This window comes from Bison bison, unplaced genomic scaffold (assembly GCF_000754665.1).
Source record: "Bison bison bison isolate TAMUID 2011002044 unplaced genomic scaffold, Bison_UMD1.0 scf7180017864384, whole genome shotgun sequence".
Lineage (NCBI taxonomy): Eukaryota > Metazoa > Chordata > Mammalia > Artiodactyla > Bovidae > Bison > Bison bison.
In genome coordinates, this window is record NW_011494956.1 from 588,137 (window position 1) to 605,063 (window position 16,927).

At 43.0% G+C, this 16,927-nt stretch overlaps 1 protein-coding gene across 2 annotated transcripts in view; it reads left to right on the forward strand.

Annotated features, from left to right (window-relative positions):
* Positions 1-16,927, forward strand: part of WWTR1 (WW domain containing transcription regulator 1) — a 185,283-nt gene that overhangs the window by 152,150 nt on the left and 16,206 nt on the right. For both annotated transcript variants that reach the window (XM_010858108.1, XM_010858109.1), the window contains one exon: positions 3,053-3,255. In XM_010858108.1, coding sequence (XP_010856410.1) covers positions 3,053-3,255 — 203 coding nt within the window. The remainder of the gene's footprint in view (positions 1-3,052; positions 3,256-16,927) is intronic.

Consider the following 16,927-nt stretch of genomic DNA (forward strand, 5'->3'; position numbering starts at 1 on the left):
TTTTAAGAGAATTTTTCCCTATGACACAGTATGTGCCCAATCCCTGACTCTCCTACCCAGGCCTTCAAATAGAGATTGTAATTATGCTCCACGCTGTAGAAATGAACTATTTATTTCAGTTATTTTGGCATCAGTCACAACGATGCTTTTTTTCTGTTCTTGGACTAAGAACGTAAGGAATGCCCAGCTGGTTTCATTCATTCATCCCATCATTTACCGAGTTTCGTTCTGTGCCAGGAGGTGAGAGTTATTGGCGGTGGAGTTGATTCAGGAAGTGAAACCCAAACTATTTTTGCAGAATACTCCAGTATCTTACCTTGTCTTGAGCGACTTCTCTGTGATTGAGCAGAGTTGTCAGCCTGTCCAAACCCTCCTTCAGCCCTGCCTACTTGTAACCTGAGCAACCTTTGGGCCCAGAAGCCTGTTTTGAGGGCCTGCTGTTTAAGTGGCCTTTCATTGTGGTTCATTGAAGGCAAATTGTGTGTAGAGGGGTTGCCCCAGTTTCAGTGATTGTTCCTGGACTTTGGTCTCAGGTGTGACAGAGGACGACGAAGGACAGTTGAAAGGGCAGGTGGACAGGGTGTCAGGAGTTCAACTTTGGCTCCAGTTGTACCTGTTTCTAAGCAGAGCACACCCCTTGCCTCTCTGGCTTTCGCAAAATAAAAAGCTGAACTAGATGTTCTCCAGGAATCTTTACAAAGCCTAACATTCTAGTGCTCTACAGACAAGCTTCCCTGGTGGCTCAGATGGTTAAAAATCTACCTGCAATGCAGGAGACCCGAGTTCGATCCCTGGGTTGGGAAGATCCCCTGGAGAAGGGAACGGCTACCCACTCCAGTATTTTGGCCTGGATAATTCCATGGACAGAGGGGCCTGGCTGGCTACAGTCCCTGGGGTCGCCAAGAGTTGGACACAGCTGAGGAACTTTCACTTTAATTTTCACAGACAATCATAAAACCCCATCTCATTTCTCCACACGTTCCTTGCAATAGCCTGTTAGTTCCTGTGAGGGCAAGAGCTGTTTATCCAGCTACAAACCCAGCATCCAGCACATAGTGGGAATGCAATAAAGATTTGAGTGAGTTAGAGGTAAATTTCAAAAAAGAGATTTTTATCCCACCTCTACTCCTACCCAGAGGAACTTCCTGTCAAGGAACAAATTCTTCCTTAAGGAAGCCAGTTCTACAGAAAATCTTAAGTTTTGGTTTGTTTTCTCTTCCTTTCTTTTTAAAAATTTTATTAAAGTGTAGTTGATTTACAGTGTTTTATTAGTTTCAGTGTACAGCATAGTGATTTAGTTATATACATACATGCATTCATTCTTTTTTAGATTCTTTTCCCATGCAGGTCATCATGGAGTACTCAGTAGAATTCCCTGTGCTACACAGGAGGCCCTTGTTGATTGTCTATTTTATATAATGTGTGTATGTTAATCCCAAATTCCTAATTTATCCCTCCCCTATTGTGTTTTCTCTTTGGTAACCATAAGTTGGTTTTCTAGGTCTGTGAATCTGTTTCTCTTTGTAAATATATTTTGTTCTTTTTCATGGCTGAGTGATATTCCGTTGTATATATGTACCACACCTGGTTTATCCAGTCCTCTGTTGATGGACATTCAGGTTGCTTCCATGTCCTGGCTATTGTAAATAACCCTGCAGTGAACATTGGGATGCATGTATCTTTTCAAGTTATGGTTTTCTCCAGATACATGCCCACGAGTGGGATTGTTGGATGATATGGTAGTTCTATTTTTAGTTTTTAAGGAACTTCCGTACTGTTCTGCATAGTGGTTGTACCAATTTATATTACCACCAACAGTGTAGGAGGGTTCCCTGGTACCTTTTTTTCACTGTGTATGTGTGTGTGTGTTTGTGTTTTCTACACATTCATTTAATACATAATTGATTAGGCTACTTTAAAATTCACCTAAGAAAGTTTGGTCATAATATGTGTCCATGTAATGTCTATATCAAACTGAAGATCTGAAATATTTCACCCTGAACTTTAAGTAAAATATGCCAATAATTTTATCTTTAAAGGTAATGATATCAAATATAGCACAAATTACATTTTTTGTTTTTTTTTCCTCAGAAATGAAGTAAGTATATAAAATTACACGTTGTTGCCTTTGGCTCTGACTTAGGAGCAGATAGACTGGAAAACATGGTTTTCTTTATTACAGGATATTACCCAGTAGAAGTTAAGCAAATTTAATAGGTTAACTGTCTTGAGAAAAACTAGCACTTTTAAGATGCATTTTTTGCGGGGAGGGGACACCAATTATATAATTTATTAAACTATTTAAAAGTGTTTTGTAACATGAAATACTGTATGCTAAAATTTTAATATTGGTAAATACAGACAAATAGAAAATCCTTAAAAAGTTGAAAACACGTCTATGCCTTTATCCAGTCATAAACATGGTTAGCATCTTTTATATAATTTCTCTCACTAATAATTCTCACTAAATGTTCTCTAATCATTCACTAATAATTTCTCACTAATCATGTCTTTGGGCGTCCTCTTTTAACAAAGCATGAATGGGGTCCCGCTTTTGTGTAGACCCCTGATCTAGGTGCTGTGTTTTACCTGTCAATTCGCTCACCTGTCCTAAATATTATTTTACACCCACCACTATCAATGATCACATGCCCTCCTTAGCTCTGCCATGAACATGCAGGTTGTCTGAGGACAGGCACACACACCCAGATGTCCTGGTGAAATTAGCTTTCATGCTGTGGTAACCTTTGTGGAATTTGCTTATGACCACTATGTTCTATTTAAGGATTGAAATGTACCCTAGACACAGGCAAGGTGTGAAATCAGACTTCTAACAGGGCACAAGAGCTAAGACTAGGTGGGTCAGGAGAGGGGCCAGTATCTGAGTCTCTGTGAATTGAATTAAGGTAATGATTACTTAAACAGTAATGATAAGCAGCAAAGTACTTTGGAAGGAATCTCAGGAATCTAAAGGCCACAGCGTTCTGATGGTCTCTTTTTGATAAGGTGCTGTGGTCCTGGCCACTCATCTCCCTGTTCTTCTCTCCTGTAGTGATGAATCACCAACACCAGCAGCAGATGGCACCCAGTTCCCTGAGCCAGCAGAACCATCCCCCTCAGAACCCATCAGCGGGGCTCATGAGTATGCCCAACGCGCTGACCACCCAACAGCAGCAGCAGCAGAAGCTTCGGCTTCAGAGGATCCAGATGGAGAGAGAGAGGATTAGGATGCGCCAGGAGGAGCTCATGAGGCAGGTATGGCCTTTGGTGGTACCTGGTGGAGGCTTCGTGGCCAAGGCTACTAGGTAGGTAGCCACTTGCCATCAGAGTAAAATAAATCTTTCTCCAGAAGTATTAAAGGCCCAAAACTCTGCTCCAAGCATCCATTCTCTACTTGCACTATTTTGAGAGCCAAATCTGTGAGCACACAGACTAGCTGTATTACCATGGCTACCTTTGGCTTTTCACTACTCGTCACTAGAGGGAGAGAAAAAGTATGTACCAATTACTTTTTATCACAAAACTTAGTGGCTTAAAAGAATAACCATTTTATGTATTTAATTTTTAAACTTTTTATTGTATATTGGTATATAGCTGATCAACAATGTTGTGATAGTTTCAGATGGACAGCAAAGGGACTCAGCCATATGTAACACATATATCTATTCACCCCTAAACTCCCCCTTATCCAGGCTGCCACATAACATTGAGAATAGTTCCCTGCGCTCTACAGTAGGTCTTTGTTGGTTACCTATTTTAAATATAGCGGGGTGTACATGTCCATCCCAAACTCCCTAACCATCCCTTATTCCCATCCTCCCCCTTTCCCACCAAATAGCCTTTTTATTATATCACACAGTTTGTGGACAGGAGTTGAGGCAGGGCTCAGCTGGACTGTTCTTCTATACATAGTGTAGTCTGAAGTCACTTCAGTTCAGTTCGGTTCAGTCGCTCAGTCATGTCCGACTCTTTGTGTCCCCATGAACTGCAGCATGCCAGGCCTCCCTGTCCATCACCAACTCCCGGAGTTTACTCAAGTCCATCGAGTCGGTGATGCCATCCAGCCATCTCATCCTCTGTTGTCCCCTTCTCCTCCTGCCCCCAATCCCTCCCAGCATCAGAGTCTTTTCCAATGAGTCAACTCTTCGCATGAGGTGGCCAAAGTATTGGAGTTTCAGCTTCAACATCAGTCCTTCCAATGAACACCCAGGACTGATCTCCTTTAGGATGGACTGGTTGGATCTCCTTGCAGTCCAAGGGACTCTCAAGAGTCTTCTCCAACACCACAGTTCAAAAGCATCAATTCTTCAGCGCTCAGCTTTCTTCCACAGTCCAACTCTCACATCCATACATGACTGCTGGAAAAACCATAGCCTTGGCTAGACGGACCTTTGTTGGCAAAGTAATGTCTCTGCTTTTGAATATGCTATCTAGGTTGGTCATAACTTTCCTTCCAAGGAGTAAGCCACTTAGTGGTATTCAACTGATGGATGGGTTGACTTGGAGGGTCCAAGGTGGGTTTACTTAAGTGTGTGGCCTCATGGTGAGGGCTGCTGAAAGTCTGGGCTTAGCTGGGATGAAAACTTGAAGTATTTGCCCATGGCATCTCTAGCTTGGCAATCTTAGAGCAGTGGAACTATTCTATTTGGAATAGCAGCTTGGGTCTCCCTGAGAGAATATTCTAAGAGACAGGAATTGAAAGCTGCCAGTGTATTAGGGCCTGGCTCTAGAAACTGCCACAGAATCACTTCTTCCACATTCTCTTGATCAAACAGTCACAGTGTGCACCTCCTCCTCTAATCCCCGCTACCCTTCCTACCCCAAATTAGAGCAGATAACAGAGAGTGTTCATGGAGGAAATGACAGTGAAGCTGCAACTGTCTTTAATCTGCCATGAAGCATGAAAAAAAGAGAAAACTGAGGGGGCTTGCGAAAGCAAAATGTTTTGCCTATGGACTCTGATAGAGGGGTCTGCAAAACTGCCTGGGCTTTGAATAGCCACCTCCATGGCATCCTCCACTCGTTCGTGTATTCATGCAGTCAGTCCATCCAAAGAGGGTGTGTCCTCAGTGAGTCAGGCTCAGTGCTTCCCTTCAAAAAATAAATGAAAGTCCTTGAAGGAGGCCACAGCCTTTTCCCTGCTGAAATGGGTTGGTCTGTGCAAGAGCAGAATTCTCTTCTGTGCTGCTCAACTAATGTAGCACATGTTTTCAGGCCTCATAAATTTTGCTGGCTGCATTTTGGGGAGGAAGGCTTCAGTTTATTGTTCTAATTCTTCAGACTTTGCCTTATGACTCACATGAAGCAAGGTACATGGGGAGCTTCCTTTCCATGTTTAAGGAAATGAGTAGTTTTGACTGTTCCAGAAAGCTTTTTTGCAGGGGGATGGGGATATTAAACACTATTTTTTTTCCCTTTGGTATTATTATATCTGATACTTTCAAAAATATACACCTACTGCTATAGGTAAATAATGAATTTCTCATCAAATAAATTCTAAAATACAAAGTATCTGTACTGTGTGATACTTTATACTGTGTGAGGTGGCTTCCCTTGTGGCTCTGATGGCAAAGAATCTGCCTGCTATGCAGGAGACCCGGGTTCAGTCCCTGGGTCGGAAAGATCCCTTGGAGAAGGGAATGGCTACCCACTCCAGTATTCTCGCCTAGAGAATTCTATGGACAGAGAAGCCTGGCAGGCTATAGTCCATGGGGTTGCAAAGAGTCAGACATGACTGAGTGACTAACAATTACACTGTGTGAAGTTTAAAAACCATGATGAATTAAAAGAATTCCTTAGACAGTCTTTGAAAATGCGGGAAGTGAATATAAATTGTGCTTTGTTGTTCTGTTGAACTATCCTCTAAATTTGAGGAATACAACTTTGTAATATGACCATTATTATGCTTTTTTACCCTGAGGATTTATGTCTGAACTTTCATAGTTATTTCAGGGCAACAGTTGTTTATACTGTTTTTAGATATACACTATCATGTTTCTTAGAAGGAAATGGTTGTATTATGGTTTTCTGTCTTTGGATAATGATTCTACTTGGAATAATATATCTATTTTATAATACAGAGTAAATTAAATAGCAGTAGATTAGCATTTATACATTTTAATGGTTTTTCCCCCACAAAGCTATGACTGTCCTGCAAAGAATGACTTGCTTCTCAGTTTCTGCCTTGTTCTGTTTCTCTTTCTCTTACTCTACCTCCTCCTTTCCCACAGAAAGCATTTCTGAAAAGGGGTGGAGGAAAGTGCCCCAGATTGTTTCCTTTATGCCAACCATAGGTGCCTTTGAACCAGCATGTTAGTATTGATGGTTTGTATTACAGAAATACCAACCAAGTTCCTTAAATGCTGATCCCTAGAGGCTGTGGAACTCAGAGTATTTTGCTTCATCACAGTGTCATCTCCCCTGTACAGGACACGGGGAGAAATACTGTCCAGATTTGCTCACAGAGGTTCACATAGTTAGCTTTGAACGTGCAAGCACACACATATGGAGGAGGAGAAGATGGAATGGGTGGTTCAGATGTCTTCTTATCTTTATTATGGAATACAGGAAGAAAGGCCTAAAGAGACTTTTTTAAGTAGTGGAAGAAGTTTTCCTCCTTCCAGAATTAGCTTGCTTCTCAGGGTCAAAGATATTATTTAAGACCGTACAATAAATGGTGTTAGAGTGATGACAGTTTTCTGGGGCGTTTGCCAAGATGTCTGATTGTTCAGGTGTGGATTATGTGTATCATCTTGGTGTGTAGTTTTTTTTTTTTTTTTTCACTTCTTTCTTTTGTTGCTTTGCTCTCAAGCATCACGATTTGAACTTAATGGACTGGAAGTAAAAGTGATACCTGGCTCACCTGTTTAGCTGCCTTCTAGCATCTGGTAGGAAGGTAGAGGCACTTTGGCCCTGAAGAGCTCTGAAGATTGTCAATTCCATTTGTTCTTTCTGTCCCACTCTCCGTTCTTCATAGTCAACAACTGCCTGAATATCCTTTGCTCTCTGGGCACTTAGTAATTCCCCTGCATGCTAAGTTGCTTCAGTTGTGTCTGACTCTGTGAGATCCCATGGACTGTAGCCTGCCAGGCTCCTCTGTCCATGCAATTCTCCAGGCAAGAATACTGGAGTGGGTTGCCATGCCCTCCTCCAGGGGCTCTTCCTGACCCAGTTATCCAACCCACATCCCTTATGTCTCCTGCACTGGCAGACAGGTTCTTTACCATTTGTGCAGCCTGGTAATTCGCCTGGTCCCCCTGCAGTTTGCAGGAGGGCCCTAGCTGTCTAGCCTGTCCTCTCAGAGCCCCTGCCCTGCAGGCAGGCCTTGACCTTCCTCTCACAGGACAATTTCTGGGAGAGAAGCCCCTTCCTATCCTTCATCTTTAGGCAGGAAAGGGGGTTGGTACATTTTAATAAGTAGAATGAATTTATTCCCTAATTCTTGGGAAATTATCACTACTCTGTATTTTTTTTAAACTATTTATTTATTTATTTATTTTTGGCTCCTTCGGGTCTTTGTTGCAGCACATAGGATCTTTTACTGTGGTGTACAGTCCTAGTGGCTTCTCGGCACGTGAGATCTTAGTTCCCTGACCAGGGATCGAACCTAAGCCACCTGCATTTCAAGTGCAGAGTCTTAACCACTGTACCTCCAGGGAAGTCCCCTGGAAGCTCCTTATATGCTATGTAAATATTGTTTCATTGTTCCTTCTTCTTCTTTCTGCTTCCATGCCATTGTTCCTCTAGGCACATAGTCTGCGGAGAAAACAACTCCTTGGTCCTTCTTCCACAATCTGACATGTACCTTCTGATGCCAACGACTCAGACATGAACTTATCACTGAAATCATGCAGAAGATATTAACCCAATGAATTTGAGGAAAGTCTGATTACAGATCTGAAGTGAACTTCCATTATTTCAGGATGGAAAATTATTTTCTGATTCCTTTTTTTGTCTCGTCTGTTTATTCACTCAACATTTGCATAGTGCAAAATAATAAAAAGATAAACGAGACACGGCTGCCTTCAGATAACTTATGTTTTATCACTGGAGACAAAATGATTAAATCTAATCCGAATTGGTGGCCAGAAGGATGAATTCAAACCATTCCCCACTTTGTGGGGTTCCAATGGCTGCCATCTTTGACTTTCATGACTGGAGCAGAGACCAGATCACTTGAGCCCAGAGTTCTGGGAAAGGAGCATAACGTGCTTTTTGCCTTCCTTTTCAGTCCCCACAGGCCAGCAAGTTGTTGGATAACTACAGAATTAGGATCAAAGGGCTGGTGAGGTTTGGTATCTCCCCTGATTAGGAATCTTTTTAAGTAGGAGAGTTTTGTTCAAAATGATTCCTATGCATTAACGTTGGCTGCTGTAGCAACACAGTTGAACTGCTTGTATCTGATAACTAATGAATTATCTCGAAACATGGCAGGTGCTCCCAGGGCAGGGGTGCTAACGGGCCCAAAGGGATCCCAGCCAGGTCTGCAGAACATGGCCTTATTAGGAAACTTTCTCTGCTTTCAGTGTCTCTCACAGGCCTTATGGAGAATGACTTTTCATGAAAGACATTCTCCATTGTCTGTGATAATGACAGTTTTATTTTTTGCTGGTGAAGAAGTTTCAGGTTCATCAAAGTAAAAACAACCCTGGAAAAGAAAGCAGTTCTCAGGAATTCCCTGGTGGTGCAGTGGTTAGGATACTGAGTTCTCACTGCTGAGGTCCCAGCTTCAATCCCTGGTCTGGGAACTAAGATCCCACAAGCCACATGACCAAAAACAAAACAAAAAACCTCAATTGGACAATGTACTTCTTGCTATCTTCTCATAGAGTTTTTAACTTTTTAAGTTATAACTAGTAGTAGCTGTTTTTGTTGTTTTTGTCTGACTGACATAAGAGAGAGCATTTTGCTAATTGAAAAAAATCCAGACTCAGCAGACTGCAGGGACTTTCCTGGTGGTCCAGTGGTGAAGATGCTGCGCTTCCAAGGCAGGGGGTACAAGTTCTGTCCCTGGTCAGGGAAGTAGGATCCCACATGCCGTGCAGCCCAAACAAGCAAACCCAAGTGGTTCTGTCTCATTACTTTTTCTCCCTGACCTTCAACCCCAGGGCAAATCCCAGCCTCTGGAAAACCACTCTGCTGAGGGTGCTGTGCTCTGGAGGTGGGATAACTGTAAGAAGGGGGAAAGAAGGAGACTTCATAACGTATGATTCCATTTATATGACATTCTGGGAAAGGCAGGACTATAGAGACAGCGGAAGAGTGTTTGTCAGAGTAGGGGTGAGGGAGGGGCTCCCTGCAAAGGAGAGGCACTCAGGGATTTGGGGAATGAGAGCAGTCTGTGTCTTAGTTGGGGTAGCTGTTTCACAGCTGTATTAGGTATTTGGCAAAACTCTGAACCGTACAATTTCACAAAGTGTGACCGTGACTATATGTAAATAAAAATAGTAATGAAGTAAAATTATTGCACAGAAAAGAAAATATTTAAAATAATCAAAACCAAAAAGGAACATAATCGTCATCTATTCTTTTACCTCAAGAGAGCTGTGAAGATGCTGGTGATTTCTTTCCAGTCTTTGTATGTATCTCTTTTTAAAAAATATATATTTAGTTTAAAACAAAACTGGTAGTGTATTATACTACTGTGTGTTACCTCTTTTCTTAATATATTTTGAGAAGTCATCTATTTATTCTGTATCCGCCATGGATGTGGTGCTTTGAGTTTGGGCCTATCTATTTTAGGCTGCCTGGAATCCTTTCTACAGCAAGGCTGGACATAAATTTTAAAAACCCATGAACCACACATGCCTGCAAGACTATAGACTATTCTGCTGTTGCAGCTTAAAACCCAACACAATATTTGCTCAGTATCATAAAGGGCATGTTTACAGCTTTACCCAATGAAATGGAAAATTTGAGTAACTGGTCAGAAACTGAGAAACAAGCTTCTCAGTCCCTATTTGTCCCTCTGAAAGAACGATTCCTTGACATGAAAACAGACTCTTGGCTTTATCTGAGTAGAGTATTCCATTGTTTTATTCATTCAGATGTGAAGCTTGGGGTCTTTCTGGCTCAAAGATGATTTCTGACTGGAGGACTTCCTGTCAGCCCCCAGGGCCTGGAAGAATCTTAAGTAGAGAAGCCTTCGCTCCCTCTGTGTTGTTGAGAAACCGTTATTATTCTCAGGCAGACTCAGCATTGCTTTCACCCCCATCCTTCACTTAATTGGGGCTCAGTGGACAGGAGAAAGCAGCTTGTCAGACAAAAACGCTGACTCAGCTCGGCCTCTGGTTGCCAGGACAACGGGGACCAGGGGAGAGGGCTTGGGCCGGAGGCCTCGGAATTCTTTGGCAGGTCTCACAGATTTCTGTGGGGCTTGACAGCCACTATCGGGTCTGGCGGGCCAGCTGGCCAGCCTCTTTCGGCCATTCCTGACTGAGGGCCCCGGGGAGGGACACACCCGGCTGTGAGCAGGGCTGGTCCAGGGAAGGCTCCGAGGTCTGTTGTTTGTCATGTGAAGAACAACTATTTAGAGAGGTTAAAAAGTGTCATATCGTAGCATAAATAGTGGCAGCTTCATGGAGTCATGCCTTCAGCACATGGGGCTATGATTTCCTTTTAGGAAAGCATTTCAGGGAATTAGGTTTCGGGGTTGAGCAGGAACATCAGTGGTCATGTTGTCCACCCGTGGATCCCACTAGAGTAGCCTGGCTGTGTACATTCATTCACTCATTCATTTGTTCAACACGTTCTAGGCACTGAATGCACAGTAGTGAACTAATAGGCTTGTTCTTTACCTTCATAGAGTTTCCATTCTAACTGCTGTCAGTGTTCTATTTGCCTGGTCCTGGAAATAATTCATTTTCTTAAAAAAATGACCAATTCCTTTCAAAAGGACACTTTTGAAAGATGTTATAAAATCAAACACATTTAAAATTTGTATTTATTTTTAAATATCTATTTTTTTAGGCAATTAAAAAACTGCATTGAAATATAGTTGGTTTACAGTGTTGTGTTTGTTTTAAGTGTACAGCAAAGTGTTTCAGTAACATATATATGTGTGTGTGTACGTATATCTCTGTGATATAGGGAATGTTTGCCTAGGGCCATACATGCTGTGTGGCTGAAATCCTGGGAAAGCTTTATCAGACTTTGAGAGTGATGGAAAAAGCCAAAAATGGAAAATACTGAGCATTCTTAATCATTAGTTAAATTGGTCAACCAATTTGAATTGGCATAAGAAAGCATTTCGACCCCTGGGTGGGGAAGTACCCCTGGAGGAGGGCATAACAACCCACTTCAGTATTCTTGCCTGGAGAATCCCATGGACAGAGGAGTCTGGAAGGCTACAGTTGATGGGGTTGCAAAGAGTCGGACACAACTGAAGCGACTGAGCACGCATATATTCTTTTTTCAGGTTATTTTCCATTATAGGTTCTTGAAATTTTTTAGATAATTTTTAAACTTTCCTTTTCATTTCCACTTACATGGCATTGGCCGTATTGTCCATGTTGTACAGTACATCCTTTTAGCCTATCTTACACCCAATAGTGTGTATCTTCCTCTCCCCCACCCATGTATTACCCCCAACTCCCGCACTGGTAACCACTGGTTTGTTCTCTGTGTCTGTCATATTTGCTAGTTTCTTGTAATTTTTAATTCCACATGTAAGTGATATTGCACATTGTCTTTCTCTGTCTGACTTATTTCACTTGGCATAGTGCCCTCCGGGCCCACCCGTGCTGTTGCAGATGGCAAAATTTTGTTTTTTTTTATGGCTGAGTAGTACAAACACAATTTTTAAAATGGAGGTTCACCAAGTTTGAACAGAGGAAAAGCAGCTTCATATTTCTGACCTTGGTAAGATCTCTGAGGTATAAAGAAATACTCCATCTTGAAATCGATTCAGCTACTTTTTGTTTTTTTAAGTGAAGAGGAGAATATCTAAATTATAATGTTTCCCTTAATGTGATTCTAAAGGATAACAGAGATTATGGAACAACACAAAACTGTTTTATACATCTTGAATTAAAGAGTGTCAAGAAGGCCGTGGTTAATAATTAGGGACTCAACAAATGTCTTTCCCAAAGTGTCAGAGTTTTGAATATTCTTTCCTAGCGACAGCCTGGGTCTGGCAGCTGAGCCTGTGTGATGAGGTATTTCCAAAGAGAGCCTCCAGGAAATGTGACAATAAAGTTCTAGAATCCCTTGGCACAGAGTTAAAAAGAAATTTACACTGGGCATGGGGTTTTGTGCCCCCCTGTAAAGAAGGTCAATAATTCGGCATTCTGCCTCTGAAGTCCCTCAGGGTTTTGGCAGCGAGAGCAACTTCTCTGCACCACAATAATTTTTTTAATGTTAAGATTTCAAAATATTGTCTTTCTTTTCTTTTTTTTTTTCATTTGTTTCTACTCACTCCACCCCTTATAATTAAAACAATCCAATCTTCCATTTTTGTAGTATCCCTGGCCACACACACTTAAACAGATCACCCTCAGAAGAAGTTATTGTCTTCCTTTGTCTTTGAAGTACATTCCAGCGAGGGCCAGAGCTGGCTGGCTGGCGAGAGACACTCCCTTCACCCAGGACGGACAGGGCTACAGGGCACTTTCAACTGCTGTTTACTTTCTCACCTCCTCTGTTGATTTATTCCATGGGCAGGCGGCAGGCCAATGGGGTGCTGGAAGGCGAGGAGGTTTGAAGTTCTCTTCCAGGGACATCTTCCTCTTATGAATCAGCATTTGTCTTTCACCTACTAACCCCTCCAGCTATTTTAAACACCATCCCATCCCCAGCCCCTAGGAGAGGGCACTTTTAAACCCACATATATATATAATTATTCGCTTCAGGAAGCTAGATGGAAGACCACAAACTCTGAAGGAGATTCTCAGGCCTTTATCTTGTACCAGTCTTTACGCCCCCAGCTTGCTGCTGCTGCTAAGTCGTGTCAGTCGTGTCCGACTCTGTGCGACCCCATAGACGGCAGCCCACCAGGCTCCCCCGGCCCTGGGATTCTCTAGGCAAGAACACTGGAGTGGGTTGCCATTTCCTTCTCCAATTTATGAAAGTGAAAAGTGAAAGTGAAGTCGCTCAGTTGTGTCCAACTCTTAGCGACCCCATGGACTGCAGCCTACCAGGCTCCTCCGTCCATGGGATTTTCCAGGCAAGAGTACTGGAGTGGGGTGCCATTGCCTTCTCTGCCCCCAGCTTGGATGTAGACAAAAAAATAAAGTTGTGGTGGAGGAGGGTAGGGGTGGGGTTACCAGGGGCAGCTTTCCAGATCTTTCTGAAAACTGGCCTTTAACATCTTAACTTGTAACTCTGCTGGCTGTGCTTGTGAATTCCCGGGACACTAGCTCCACCCATATACATTGAAACAGATCAGAGAGGCCAGTTCGATCTCTCTTCCAATTCAGAGAGATAAAGTGTGTTCAGGAAGTGAAACAGGATGGTTTGTTAAGTCCTCTAAACTGCCTGAAGCTCAGCTCCCTTGTAGCTCAGCTGGTAAAGAATCCGCCTGTAATGCAGGAGACCCGGGTTTGATTCCTGGGTTCAGAAAATACTTTGGATAAGGGATAGGCTATCCACTCCAGTATTCTTAGGCTCCCCTGGTGGCTCAGACCTTAAAAAATCTGCCCGCAATGCGGGAGACCTGGGTTCAATCCCTGGGTTGGGAAGATCCCCTGGAGGAGGGCATGACAACCCACTGAAGTATTCTTGCCTGGAGCATCTCAATGGACAGAGGATCCTGGCGGGCTATAGTCCATGGGGTTGCAGAGACACAGCTGGACAACTAAGCGCACCAACATAACCTGAAGAAGGCAGGGACTGGCATTTCCATGTTCTGACTGTGAAAGCAGGCTCAGAGAAATGAGAGAACGCGCCCAGGTCCCACAGCTAGTAGGTGAAAGGGCTGACAGTTTGAGGTCTTGAGGTCTGCCAACCTCAGTCCTTGGCTTTCCTCTCTCTGCCGCTGACTGTGTAGTGGCTGTGAGAACAGACTCTGGGGCCAGATCCTGGGAAAGTTGCTTAGCCTGTCTGCGCCTCAGTGTCCTCATCTATAAAATGGAGAGAGCTGGACTGTCGAGGATGAAATGAAATAGTATGTTGGCACACTTAGGACGGTGCTTCACAAGTTGTAAGTGATATGCAAGTATTAGCTAATATCTTTGTATCCTAAAACATTTAGCGCCATCAGTAGCTCATTTTATTAGCTGCCTCCCTGTGCCAGGTTCTTGATAAATATGCTTTTTAATCTTTATAACCAGCCAGCAAGATAAATCTTAAAAGTCATTTTTTTTCCAGATTAACAAACTGAAAAAAAAGTGTAGTCCAAGATGCTATATCTAAGGAGTAGCTGAGCTAGGATTTAAGCTTTCATCATTTTGATTCCAAGAACACTTTTTTTTCCTATGCCAAGCCCAGGTCATGTCCAGTAGCATTTACGCCTCAACAAGTGTTTGAAAATTCCAGTGGCCAGTAGCCCAGAGAATTGAGAAGCAGCCAGTCCTACCAATGAATGGACTACATCAGATGTGGCTCCAATCTGGGATAGAGGAATCTTCCTTCTTCCATGTGACAGTCCATTAATAGTTTGAGAGCCACAGTTGCCACTCAGTATCTCTTTTAAACAGCCTTGTTTCTTCATGGGACTTTCCTGGTGGCTCAGATGGTAAAGAATCTGCCTGCAATGCGGGACATGCAGGTTTGATCCCTGGCTCAGGAAGGTCCCCTGGAGGAGGAACCCACTCCAGTATTCTTGCCTGGGAAATCTATGGACAGAGAGGAGCCTGATGGGCTATACAGTCGACTCATGGGGTTACAAAGAGTCGGGCACAACTGAGCAACTTCACTTTCACTTGCTTCTTCATAGACATAATACCCTGACCTCTTCCCATGTTGAATTTTCTCCTTTGATAACTGTAAAAATCGTGACAGTGTAGAGCAGAGTTCTGGATGCAGTCTTGCATGTGAAGGTTGGTAGATCCTTGAATGCAGTAGAAATAGAAGCCGTGCTGACTACTTGAGTTGGAAAGAAGGTTTGGAGCATGTAGATGTCAGGGAGAGAGACCCTACTAGGCATGGCCCTTGTCCATTATTTTTTGTTGTAACCTGTTTCCCCTCTAGAATCCTCACTGAGCAGGGCACTATCTGTATTTTTCATTGCTATATGCCTGCTGCTGAGGTGCCTGGCCTCTGATAGTCTCAATAGTATTTTTTAAAAATAATTTTTATTGGAGAAGGAAATGGCAACCCACTCCAGTACTCTTGCCTTGAAAATCCCATGGGCGGAGGAGCTTGGTGCAGGCTACTATCCATGGGGTCGCAAAGAGTTGGGCACGACTGAGCGACTTCACTTTCACTTTAAAACCATAAATGTAATTGGTTTTCCTACCTTTTCATGCCAATTTATTCCATTAAAAAATAGAATGAAATATGCTTTTAAATCCTCAAAAAAAAAAAAAAAATAATTTTTATTTATTATTTTTGGCTGCACTGGGTCTTCATCGCTGCTCAGGCTTTTCTCTAGTTGCGACGAGTGGGGGCTATTTTCTAGTTGTGGTGTGAGGGCTTCTCATTGCTGTAGCTTCTTTTGTTGCAGAGCATGGGCTCTAGGGCATGCAGGCTTCATTATTTGTGGCATGTGGGCTCAGTAATTACAGCTCCTGGGCTCTAAAGCACAGGCTCGGTAGTTGTGGTGCTTGGGCTTAGTTGCTTGGAGGCATGTGGGATCTTCCTGGACCAGGGATCGAACCCATGTCTCCTGCATTGGCAGGCAGATTCTTTACCACTGAAACACCAGGGAAGCCCTCTCCATAGTATTTTTTTTAAATAAATACAGGTGCAAATGAATGAATCTTTGTGGGATCTTTGGGAGACAGTTGGCTGAGATTTGGAAGGAGGAGAGGTGGTGATGGCATTAAGAAAAAACTTGAAGTTAGCAGGAAGAGCTGCTGTATGGCCAGGTGAGGAATGTACTTGTGAGACATGAAGTTTCAGACCCCAGATGGACATGTTATTTTGGACTTCAGGGCTGGGAGAGGGGCAGGTGGTGGCTTGCTGTGGTCGTCAGGAAAGGCATTCTGGAAAAAAGGCAGTGGAACAGAACCTCTAAAGGTGGAGGAGAAATGGCCTGATGAAGGGGGACCCAAAGTACTGACAAGTCCAGGAAACTGTAGACTTGTTTGGGAGGACAGGTGGGTGGCAGTGGAAGGGACACTGGGAGGGGATCTGTGAATAGACTTGCTGACCTGGAGTGGAGGTAGAAGGTGAGAGACAAACCAAAGGCTCAGATGTGCTTCCAGCTTAGCTTCTGTTATCCTGCTTGGACTAGGGGGAGGTGGGGAGGGAGCACGGGGTTAGGGCAGCTGCACCGCCAGCCCTGAGTTGGAGGTCTGAGTCACATCCTAGACCAGCCTTGTTCAACTGTCCCTGTTTGCGAATCAGTTCACTTGGTCCAGTGCTGCATCTTCAGCCTTGCCTCAGCTGTTTTCGTTCCATCAGCCTCAACTCCACGTCTTAGTCAAACTAAAGTCAGGTGTTTGCCTTTCATTTCTGCCCATGTGAGGGGAGGGGATGTCATGTGGCAGCTAAAATCACACTGGATCTAGGGCTTAATTTTATACCTAAATTTAGTGTTTTTTTTTTTTTTTTAATAAAAATCCTCCCTTGTGTGCATGAGGACATGTCAGGATGAGGACATGTCAGTGAGGTTAGTTCTTTTATTTCCAAGCCTTAGATTTTGTACTGCTCTTCTTCAATTTATGAACAGAAGTAGGAAACTTATTTTCATTCAAAAAGAGACTAGACCTTTAAAAATTCTAAATATGCAATATATTATTAAATATGTATGAAGCTTCTCATTACTGTCCAATTACATTAAAATTTAATTTTATGTTATATAAAAAGGTTTACAAACCTGTTCGTG